The sequence below is a fragment of the Pangasianodon hypophthalmus genome, chromosome 23, assembly GCF_027358585.1.
Source record: "Pangasianodon hypophthalmus isolate fPanHyp1 chromosome 23, fPanHyp1.pri, whole genome shotgun sequence".
Classification (NCBI taxonomy): domain Eukaryota; kingdom Metazoa; phylum Chordata; class Actinopteri; order Siluriformes; family Pangasiidae; genus Pangasianodon; species Pangasianodon hypophthalmus.
In genome coordinates this window covers 4,108,371-4,120,801 of record NC_069732.1, presented here as the reverse complement: position 1 = coordinate 4,120,801, position 12,431 = coordinate 4,108,371, and the positions used below count along the sequence as shown (strand labels likewise).

At 41.0% G+C, this 12,431-nt stretch overlaps 1 protein-coding gene across 5 annotated transcripts in view; it reads left to right on the top strand.

The window, feature by feature from the left end:
* The window catches only part of gcgra (glucagon receptor a), a 71,129-nt gene extending 59,101 nt beyond the window's left edge, over positions 1-12,028 (top strand). For all 5 annotated transcript variants that reach the window (XM_026946077.3, XM_053228391.1, XM_034298764.2 and 2 more), the window contains exons 10-14: positions 2,808-2,877; positions 4,519-4,607; positions 5,248-5,395; positions 6,642-6,683; positions 8,549-12,028. In XM_026946077.3, the coding sequence (XP_026801878.1) occupies positions 2,808-2,877; positions 4,519-4,607; positions 5,248-5,395; positions 6,642-6,683; positions 8,549-8,887 (688 nt within the window). In that variant the 3' untranslated portion in view covers positions 8,888-12,028. The remainder of the gene's footprint in view (positions 1-2,807; positions 2,878-4,518; positions 4,608-5,247; positions 5,396-6,641; positions 6,684-8,548) is intronic.
* The last annotated feature ends 403 nt before the right edge of the window (positions 12,029-12,431 follow it).

Genomic DNA, 12,431 nt, shown 5'->3' with positions numbered 1-12,431 from the left:
TGTGTGTTCTCATTGATGTGAAGTTTTTCTGTAAGGAGACGTTTATGGAAGGAGCCTCCAGTGTCAGTGCTTTGTAACAGCCAGATATAAAGCTGTAACTTCATGTTTTTCCGACATGGAAGTCTTCAGGATGGAGGAACCCTCTCTGCGAGGAAAACAACATAAATCTTTTAAGGGTTTCTCTGGAGAAACAAACCAAAGAACTTTTTTAAGGTTCTAGATACTTATTTTTTAAAGAGTGTGTATCAGAATTATTATCAGTTCCTATTTCTGTCCCAAATAACATTCTGAAGTGCTCCTTAACAGTCAGAGCACCCAAGTAAGTTTCATTATGTGTTTAAAACAACATCCGGTGTGATTTGGTTTCTGGATGCAGCCCAAAGCGAGAGGGCGATCACTCTGCCTCACAAGCGGCTGTTGTATAACAAATCAAGCACGTAAGAGACACACAAGGTACGGGAACGTGAGTTATGCCATGGCAACTATACTGCCTGTGACAGTGATGCTGCGCAGACAAGCTGCTTGTCTTTTGAAGGACTAGCTGGGAAAAAAAAACGTGTTGCGTTTCGCATCTAACAGTTTCTGCAGCTAAGCACATAAATTACACAGCCCCTGTTATGCTCTGGACGGCTTTCAGGAAGTAAATTACACTCGATGGCTGATGCTCTCTGCTTACTTATTAGTAATATAAATAAGGATCTCTGTTATTTTATGATGTAATATAAAAGTGACACTGATCCGGACACCGTTTGCGCTGGTACTGTGATTTGTGGTGGGCCACTATAAAAGATCAGGGTTTATTAATCCTTTACAGTCCCAGCTTATTGTTCAGTTATTCTTCTCAAAGCATTTGATTCAATACAGTGATTTTGTTAAATAATTACATTTGTGCTGTGGTCATAAAGGGTTCCGAGAAATGTTTTTACATCAGCAGCGGGTCTCTGGCTACAGAAGTTTAAGAGCCCTGATCTGTAGGATAATCAGGATTCCTGGACAATGCCATTGAATCTCATCTGTCACTACTGCAAAATAAAAAAATGAAGACTAAAGCAAGCTCACTGGAAGTAGTTTTGGAGTATGTTCAGTTGTTACATAAGTTCTATAAATGTCACGGTGCATTCACTCCTCTGTGGGTCAGCTCTGTCCATCCGTTCTCATGTTGATTTCGCCTGTCTGCTCTCATGCTGATGAGGATTTTATTTGTATAGCGCTTTTAACAATGGATATTGTCACAATGCAGCTTTACAGAAATAAATACATTCAAATTAAATTAAATCAAAATAAATTGTAAATGTGTGAATTTATCCCTAATGAGCAAGCCAGAGGCGACGGTGGCGAGGAAAAACTCCCTGAGACGATATGAGGAAGAAACCTTGAGAGGAACCAGACTCAAAAGGGAACACATCCTCATCTGGGTGACAACGGATAGTGCAATTATAAATAAATACCTAATATAACTGTGTACTACATGGACAAATAGTGCAGTTGTGCAACCAGTAAATTCATCACAGTTTTCACTTGAAGTCTGGTTTGTTAAACCTATCCACTGTCCACTGATGGAGTCCTGAGTTAAAAACTGCTCGTGGCAACCGCAGCCCCAAAGCCACCACAGTACACCTCCCCATATGAGATCCCCAAGCCATCTCCATGGCCCCCAAGTGTCACCTTCCCCAGCAATCCCAATGATCTTCAGGCCGTCCATGTGGGGCCGCCCCCAGCAGCAGGGAGCGAGCTCCAACCGAACTCCGACCAGAAGTAGGGCATCAGGATGGATCAGGCAGGTCCGGAGAGCAGAAGGGGTCAGGATCGCTGATGTCTCAGGAGTAGCATGTGTAGCTCAACAATGAGCCGGCATGCACCGCTGCTCTTAGGACCTGCTGTTTTGATAAAAACCTCCCTGTGGACGAGGCCTTGGCTCACCTTTGGCTTCTGAGCTGCCTCCGTCTTTAAAAAGCCTGCTATCTGTAAAGGGGTATGCACTTTCCTCCTGGCAAAGTAACCTCTACTGACAAAGAATGTGCTAGGGATATGATACACTCCATTGGGCATGAGCTAATGATTTACACTGAGTCTTTGTCACTTTGCCATATACTTAGCGCGTTTCCATAGACAAACTCGGTTCCAGCAGCAAAATCCTGCTTATCAGGAACTATAAACTGATGAAGGGGCTTGTCTACAGGCTAGGGGCCTGCAACATCTCAAGCTGCTCGAAGTTTTTTTTTTTCATAACTACCATTAAAAATAATGCTTGAACTAAGTGGGCTCTGAAAATGATTGTCAGAAAAACAATTATGGTGCATTAGGAGCTTCAGGGTCCCCAGTTCGATCCTGAGCTCTGGACATCGTCATTGACAGTGATTAGTGTACTGGTTTATTGTTTCTATTTTTTAATATAAGTAGTTCTCAAACGCAAAGTTTTGTTAGCACTGTCAACTTGTTCACTTCTGAGCAACTGACATAGAAAAGGTTGCTTTGCCTCAGTACTACTGATTCATTCATTCATCTTCAGTTTACCCTGCTCAGGGTCACGGTAGAGCCGGAGTCTATTTCAGGAGCACTGAGTACTGAGCACTGCAAGTCAGAAACGGATTTAATGGGTTCAGAAAATGCGTAATGGCTGGAGACTGAGATCAAATGAAAAAAAAATTCAGAGATTACTTGTTTTTTTTTTTTAAGAAAATACTGCTATTTTCTTATATATAAAAAGGCATTCTTATGAAAATGATGATGTCCCTTGAAAGGTTTCAGTATCTTTTGTGTATAATGTACTGTATATCTAATGTGTGTGAAATCTTTTCTGTCCTCAGTTGCTGGGAACAGAACATAAACATGGGGTACTGGTGGATTATTCGTTCCCCCATCCTACTGGCAGTGCTGGTGAGAGTCTGTCTGCTTCCATCACGTTCTGTTTATCAGCGCTACAGTCACTCGCAGTCCTACAGCTTTCTGAGCTTCAGAGCAAATCTGTCTCATTTGGAGTATAAAGCCACTTTAACACGATTCTTGTGTGAAATGACTGAGTGCTAAACACCTCTCTTAGCTGAACGTGGACTGCACTCCACATAAAGGGTCACCACAGGAAATGTGTGATTATGCAGTCCTCTTGCCTGTCCGGTAATCATTCAGGCCATGGAGAGCAATTGTGTCAAATTGTTTAATGGACTACTTTTATCTCAGCAGCACCTAGCCCATTACATCCAATCCATTCACTGATTGTCGTTATTAGGGACGCATCAGTACGGCTTTTTTCAGACTGAGTGTGAGTACATGTGAATACAAGTACATGCTTTTGGTACTTGTCGATACCGATGCTGATACCTAAATGAGATACCTACTTAGTATTAATCAGTCAGGGGCATTTGTTATTAAGTCTGTAGGTGTTGGTTGCTGCTGTGTGCTGCTAACAATGAGCTCCTCATGCTGAATTTTATGTTTAAGATGGTTTAACATTTAAACTGTATCTTGAATAGAGAGTGTGACGGTGGCCAAGCTGATTGCACAGAGCAGTATCAGCAAGCGTGGTCAGTAAAAGGAAAGGAAACATACGTCTCAGTGCTCAGTGCTTGCAGAACTGAAGTGCTCTCACATGTAACCGTTTCTCCAGTTGATCCACGCTCATGGATACCCATGTATGTGTGTAATTCGGGGCACTTATTTTTAAAGACCACACTTGATGATGCTGTTCTGCACGCTCAGGTCGGCCGCCCTCACACTCGTATTAAAGATACTGTTTTAAACAGCGTAAGATGTTTTATCAGGTTATTTGTGTTGTAGGAAGATGCTGTAGTTCTTCCTCTCGATATATTCTTAGAGCACAGTTTGCAGTCTGCTTTGCTTTGATCTGCATCGTTAAATGAGGATTACGTCCCGATGTCATTAGCGGATTAGAGGATTATGTTGCCTGTTCTTTGGTGTAACGATGTACACTAGACCCGCGTCACATAGTATCAACTGGTAAATAAACACAGTATCAGACTGATATCCAATACCAGTATTGGTAGTGATGCATCTCTATCCATTATAGCATATGAGCACATTTCTCTAAAATGTCAGCTGTCAGGAAACTCGAAGACGTGTTTATAGTTTGATGGATGGGCCTTCATGGACCTCTCCAGTGGGATCACAGCTCTTCTTCCTCACTGCAGAGTGGCAAGGAATCTCATGTTAAATTAAAGCACTGGGTTTGAGCACTAATGGCTCAGAGAGTTGTTTTGGCAAACGCATCTCCGTTTCTTCTCCCTCACAGCTGTTGTGTGCCAAGGTCTCAGATTCTGACAGGAATGGCTGTGCTTGAGGGATCGCAGAAGTAGTAATGTTTCATTTTCTGCCCATTTCAGATATTATTAAACAAACTGTTGCCCACATTCACGTCTAGCTCCTGCTGCTTGCCATGTGTGTACGATTACACACGCCTTCTAAGCAAGCAGATGTCACGGTTGTGTTATCTTAACGTAACATAATGGTGGTAAGCAGGACCTGGAGATGTTTAACTTCATGTCTACTTTCTCCTGTGCTCAGATCAACTTCTTCATCTTCATACGCATCATTAAGATCCTCGTGTCCAAGCTGAGGGCTCACCAAATGAGATACTCCGACTACAAGTTCCGGTGGGTGTTCACGTGTACTGAAATTGAGTGGGAGTCTGTCAACCATAATTTGTCAAATAACTTTTAAAAATTGTGGGTTTTTTTAATTACTTAATAATTTTGTACTTAGTAATTCACATTTACTGTCTTAGGTGCAAAAATGGAAGAAAAAATTTGGTTTTTAACTATGGTTTCACCTTATCCTGTCAAACATTGTGTTAGTCATGAGACTCATAGCCCAGCATTACCGGAGTTATTAGCTTATTGAGCGCTTTATAATTATTAGCCTGTTTGGTCTGTTGAATTGAATAACTCAAAAATAAATAGACTATAAATAATGTCAACATGGACCTAATATGTTCTGTGAGAGCCCAGGCCAGAAATTAAAAAAGCTCTATGGCTCCACTAAATAGCCAAATATTATTGTCAATTTAAGTAATAGAATGTATAAAATAAAATAATAAATAAAAATGAAACATTTAAATAATGAGCCTGACATTTCGGTAGTTTATAGGTTATGTACTGATGGGGTCAGTGGAATTTATTTCACAGTTAAAGGGGTCTCTGGCTGTCGAAAGTTTCTCAGAGCGTACTACTTTCTTCAGATTTTTCTTCAGTTTGTGTTATTGTCTTACCCCCTTTGGTTTGCTTTGTCATTCAGGCTCGCGAAGTCCACCCTTACCCTCATCCCTCTGCTTGGTAGCCATCTGGTCCTGTTTTCCTTCGTCACTGATGAGTCTACCTCAAACGGTGCCATCACCCTGCGGCTCACGAAACTCTTCATCGACCTTGTCTTCAACTCCTTCCAGGTGACACAGGAACGCCTTCTAACACCTTCACATCCCAGAAACAATATACTGGATGTAATTGCTATCAAGCGTGCATAGGTAATACTGAATCTGGGTTCAGATTACAGTGTTTCTGAGTTTTCCAGGAAGAAGCTTTATTTACACAAATATTACAGAAATCCGTTCGAGTGTGACACGAATTCGATGGGCATCACATTGGCACAGCAAATGAGAACAAGATCTGCAGAAAATGAAAGCTGTATCCAGACAAGATTAGATTTACACGAGGTCCTGCAGTAATTTCCTATTTTACAGGTGCCACTCTGTGATTTTTTTTCTGTCCGGATCGGCCATGTCGGTGTTTTTCTCCGTCCTCCTCGGAGAAAATTTCAGGCTGAATTACCTACTGTTTTTCACCAAACTTGGTGATTATCTGATCATGTTAGCCCCCGTCTGGATACACACACCCTGATTTTCTACACAGATGTTACCTCATGTTGAAAAAAAAAGATGTTTGGCTTTTGCTACTTGCCGTATTTGGTCTCGTAGCATGCGTCTCAGTGACCCTACCCCTGATATTAAACACTTCCCAATTCGCGAAACAAAAAAATTGATGTATTTTGATACTTTGTGATTATTTATTGTGTGTTCAAATTATTGCGGGAACCTTGGTTCAGCCCAAACTGAAATAAGAGCCAGCGTCTCTTCTCTGCTCCAGTGCCTCTTCGACTGCTTGGACGCCATGTTGTGGGGCTTAAGTGATATTAGTGTTAGTTGTTGGTTCAATATTATTGGAGTCAATAATACTGAACTGTGAGCTTTGCTGAAAAAAACAGATAGAATTGCAGTGAAAGTACAGGCGTCACAGTCGTGCTGAGTCACCTTTTGATGAAGTGACCGTGACACGCACGTGGAGCGCGGCTGCTGGATGCGTCAGATCCACATCATCCAGTCGGGGGAATCATCGTGAAAAAGCTCAGCTTGTCTAACAAATCAGATGAGAGAGTGATAAAGAGAGGGGTTCTCTGGTAGCTCTGGACCATAAGGCAACTTATTTTGTCTTTTGTTGTGTGTTGTAAAGCAGCTGACAGACAGAGAGAGGGAAACTAGGTCCAGACTAGGTCCATCTGTGCACAACTTGATTTATGATGATATTTTATTAATAATTAATTATCCTTGAGATTCACGTTCCTCGACTCTCCTGGCACACACTAATACAGCGTTAGCCACTGATCTGCCTCACTGCTTATGTGTGTTGTGTTTACAGGGGCTGCTAGTGGCCATCCTCTACTGCTTTGTCAACAAAGAGGTGAGCTGAACGCTATCATTTTCCTTTTTTTAACCACATTTTCTCCCAGTTTGGTGATTTGCCAATTCCCACTCACTAGCTAGATCTCCCAAATCATGCGACAGCTACCAACCAGGGAGGGTGAAGGCTAACACATGCTTCCTCTGACACAAGTTAAGCTAGCCAAACACATCTTTTCGAACTGCTACCCATGCTGCACACTTGTAGGAATGTACTTTCTGCCCTCTTCCACATACATGAGCTCAGAGTTGCCCATGATTGGTCACAATTCAGTGTCACTGTGATGTACAGGAGAAAAAGTAATGCCCATGTTGTAGCCTTTTTCTTTATACTAAAGATATGTCACTAAATAAGCATTTACTAATGATAAACGGTGGTATCTACAGTTTAATTATAGATAAATGAGAAATTAGATTAAAATGAGCTTTACTGTCCTCTCATTTAACTTCCAACTATCACACAGTGGCGAGCGGATTATTAGCAGTTCAGGGTCACCAGTTTTGCTAGTGAAGCTTGGCAAGATCAGATTAACTTAGTGCTAGTCCATTTACAATGTTGTGAGATTTTATCATACAAATGTGATCAAACGTTGTGAGAAACCTCAGTGTGCCCATGCGTCAGTAATGAGCATTAGTTATTAGTTATAAAATTACTTTTTGCAGCACTAGTTGTAGATCATGATAATCTGATTTGTGTGTAGCTCTGCAAATTCCTTTCATTCCTTTCAGCTGTTAAAAAAAAAGAGTAAGAATCAGCATTATCAGATATAAACTACTACACTACAAACAGTGTGGTCTATATAAAATGGTAATGGTAAAATTCTAAATAGATGTCGTTTTGCTCATGCTCAGGGACAAAGAGGCTGAGAGAGCAGGAAAGAAGTCCCTTTAGGTTCTGTGGTTGAGCTGACATAAGCAGATGGATAATTCTGATTGTTATTTTGGTAGCACTGAAGTCATTTCTACGAAATCTAGTCCTGTCCAACTCAAATTGTCAAAAATTCAGAAATTTCTTAACTAAAATGGTTCTTTCTCAGAAGCTACAGATAGCAGTAAAAAGCGAATTATGAAAATGATTTCACAGAGTACACTATATGGCTAAAAGTACGTGGACACCTGACTATTACACTCATATGTGGTTCTTCTCCAAACTGTTGGAAGCACAGAATTGTCTCGAATGTCTTTATATGCTGTAGCATTACAATTTTACTTCACTGGAACTAAGAGGCCCAAACCTGTTCCAGCATGAAAATGCCCCCGTGCACAAAGCAAGCTCCATGAAGACATGGATTGCCAAGATTGGAGTAGAAGAACTCGAGTGTCCTCTACAGTGCCTGACTTCACTAATGCTCTTGTGGCTGAATGGGCAAATCCCCACAGTCACTCTCCAAAATCTAGTGGAAAGCCTTCCCAGAAGAGTGCAGGTTATTAGAACAGCAAGTGGGGGCCTAAATCTGGAATGGGATGTTCAGCAGGCACATATGAGTGTGATGGTCAGATGCCCACATGGCTATATAGTGCATCACTGTTCATACTGATAGTTCATACTAAGATGGTTAAGGGGATGCTATGCTGATATTGAAACAGCTCTTCTGTAACTACAGCTATATTTAACAGGACAGAACTGATATCCTGTTATCATTAGCCTTAGATTATGTGGCATGTCTGGCATAAAGTCCCTGTGAATGAGCTGTCACTATGCAAACAATAATGTATTAGAACAAGAGCATTAATATAAACCTCTGATTTGGCTTGCAAAGAATTGCAAAGATTTCCCTTCGGCTTTGAGAACTCACAACGCTGTGATGTAGAAATAGCATTATTATTATCTTTATACACATTTCCATTTGACCTTTCCTCCTCCAGGTTCAGTCTGAGATCATGAAGTTCTGGAAGCGCTGGAGGGGGAAAGACATAGACGAAGACTACCGTCACACCTACAGCAACACGGCTCAGGTGACCAACAGCAAACAAGTCCAAGCCGCGTCCAGCAAGCTGAGGCTGCCGGACGTCACGTGCTCGAGTTCGGTCGTCTGCGGCTCCGAGGAGAAGCAGCTGCTGGCGCTCAGCTGCCACAACGGCACGGATCGCCTGCGCTTCACTTCCAAGTCACCGGAGGGTACCAGCAGCACCAACAGCACGGCAGCCGAAGAGCCGATGGTGTGCAATCAGGACCCACGAGGGAGCATCGAGAGCAACATGTGAAAACGTGAGGACACGTGCAAGCACGTGTGTGTGTCAGTGATGGTTCCACTACATTCTCACACACTCTCGGCTCTGAGCCCACAGACCGAGCGAGCAGCACCGAGATGGGTGTAAAGTGTATGTGAGTGTGTGCATGCATAATGTGTGTGTGTCATGTGGAAGAGTGTGTAAGCACCTCAGTGATCGCTCTACGCTCATGTGAGCTGTCCATCTCATGTGAAAAAAAAAAGTGTTCGGTTGTAACATGTTCACACACCATATCATCACACCACCGCTGCATCTTCAGCAGACGGACCAGAACGAAGACATGCTGAAAAAAAAAAACATAAACCTCAAAAAAACTTACAACATGAACCTCAGATGGACACAGAAACCTGGACTGTACTTTTAATAACTGTTAACGGTCGACTGTGGATCATGGATTCCTCGCTGTAGATACCAAAGCGTGAATGGAGGAGAGAAAATGCTCATGCGGGTTCTCCGGTTGTGTTTCGGGTTTCATTCTGACAGTACAGTGGTTCTGAAAGCCAAATCACGATTATGAAAGATTCCTAAGTATTTAAAGAAATTATTTGTGACCAAGAACATAAAAATCAAATGACTGTCTCTAATTTTATCTTCAATGTTGTCTTGGAAAATGAAAGGCGCTTTTTGGTATTCGTGTAACTTGTCAGGTTTAATGATTGCTGTTGTTTTTTTTTTTTTTTTAAATAAGGTCTCAAACAGGCGAAGATCAGTGCAGTTGAACGATCTAATCATGCAGTTCTGAAGGTGTGCCTTTTTTCCCCAGATGTGTGAAAAATGAAAAAAAAAATGACAAAAAGACAACCTTACATGATTTTTCCTAATTGTCAGGTTTGGTTAATCATTTAATCGACAGGTTGTGAGTTTTATTTTATTTACGAGACTAACATTATTAATATGACTAGGGCTGGGATGATAAGAAATTAAAAAAAATTAACTTGGGGAAAATGATTAATTATAAATATTTATATTATGTAGAACCTTGTGTACTTTACAGTTCAGTATTCAGTATTTCTTGATTGGATTTGAACCAGAGAGAGAGACAAAGCCTCAATCACCACAGCTCAACATTTAACTAAAATAATTATCCATAATGATACTAGCGTCATCGTTTTGGCTATAATTTATGACCTCAGTAGACACAGCCTTCCTACAAACCTTATTGCAGCATGGGTTGAATTTTTTTCCCCAAAGAAAACACGGCACTTTATTGTGTGTAATTGCGTTACTCTATTAATGAGAGAAATGAAGGATGCCATCTTTTCCAACGATAACTGAAACACCGCATAACTCCACATCTCTTTCAAGCTTTGCACAATATTTCCACACATCAAACTGCATTTTCTGAGCAAGACATGTAGAGCATAAGGCTGTTTTCACACTTGGCCAGAGTGTTTTTTTTTGTTTGTTTTTTTTTTTGAGCTAGTATGAATAAAATAGCTCACTCAACACACACTGTAAGCATCGACGCTCTTACCAGGAACGAAACTAACTAGCATAGCTTTGCGATTTAGATTAGATTTATTATTACGAGTAATGGATATGAAATAAAGACTTGTTTAACTCTGGTGATGAGGAGGTTGTTTGTATATGCTGTAGCTTTGGAGCCAGAAAATCAAGAGCAGCTTTTGCGACTTGACTTGACTGAGACTTCACATTACATATCATTGAAAGCCCCAAAAATAGGCATGTTATTATTTTTATTTACACTGCAGCACTGAAATATTGGCAGTTAAACTCAACGTAAATCTGCTAACAACATTTTTTTTAGCCACCATGTTTTGGAAGCTCTGACGAGAGAAGCATTGGCGACAGTACTGTCCTCCCGCATTCCACAGGATTACCTGTAAAATGTCTGCTGCCAGTGGAGGAAAAACAGCAGAGTGTGAAAGCAGCCTAAAACGTCCTGCTGTGTGTCGACTCGGTAAACCCAACAATAATGGATCAGTGCGTAAAACACATATTCACACCCGTGAGTGTTAATTATTGATAAACTACTGATACGTAGTCAAAGCCCTAAACATTACTAACACATAATCAGCATTAAACATGATGCAGAAATTTTGTGCATTTGGTCCATCTGTTCCTTTTTATGGGCATAAAACAATAAACAACAATACAAAAAGAAATCCATGCACATGATCACACAAACACTCAGCTGCTATAGCAAACGCTAGACTGCGATTACTACCCTGTAACACATTTACAAAGGTACAGTCCAGATTAACAGAAACTCCAGACGCATTGTTATGTTAATGCCTTACCATGAATCATTACAACAAGCCAACTGGCACACAAGCAGTTTTCCCTCCAAGGACATGCGCCCCTGCGACCGCCAAGTAAAAATAGCCTGACCTTAGTTGTACGCAGAATAAACAAATATAGCCAAAAAGTTCAGAAAGACTTGGATACGATGCCTTAATGGGGCATTATGCCAAATCAGATTGGTCCGTGATTTGTTTCTCCTTTGTCTCCGTCATTAGGATGCCATGTATGTTGGTTAGTGTCACTATTTAAGTCTCGTTTTATTTCCTTGGATTGCCAATATGGGTACACCACAAAGCCATGAAAGCTCACCAGCCATTACAATGCTGAACAAACTATATCAACTTGATCAAAACTTTCGTTGCTGTTTTTCAGCTGTCAGGGACAGAGGTTTTCCTGTTTGTTAAAAGAAAGAAAAAAAACAGACATTAGTGCAGTCATATAAACATAAGCTGAGTACAGAAAGTGTGAGTTATTGTGTGTCTTAATGGAAACTTGCAGCCACAGCTCCATGTTGTGCGTCAGGTGAGAATAAAGACCAGGAGGACGACGAGAGTGAAGACAAGGATGATGACTCCGGGTACAGGGGGGGGCGCTGTTTGCACAATGTTAATTTATAATTGCTAAAAATGCAGATATCTGTACATCCTGCTTGAAATGTAATATGCCTTATTTTTGCATGTGTGTAAGTCTGTGTCTGTTGTGTGCACAATGCATGTGGGGTGTTTTGTACCTGTGTGGGCCTCCACAAGGGCAGGGTGCCATTTTTTAGAGCCTACCTTGGTGTTAGATGTGTTCGGAATAGCATCTTTCTTGTGCTCTACTAAACATTAAAGAAACCAGTTTTTTTTCCTTTGGATCAGAGAAATGATTCAGTTGTGTCCTTAGGACAAATCTATTTCATAAACCTTGTAGGTGGAGAATTTACCAGCAGCTTAGCAAGTGCAGTATATTACAAAATATACACAATACACAATAATGTTCTCTCCAGGAAAAAAAAGGGAATGTCTTTTATGCCATAAAGGATCAAAGGTCTAAATCTGTTCTCAGATGCAAAAGCATTGCAGGCAAGCCTCAGGAGTTCAAACTAATTTAGCCTGTTTACAAAAAAGCATGAGACAGAGCAGGGCATGAGAGGGAATAAATCATACATATGGTGCTGTATTTTCCCACTTAGACTCTAACTTGAAGTCTCAGGACTTTGAACTCCTTCCAGAACCCACAGATCCTGAGATTATGTAAGACTTCAGGCATA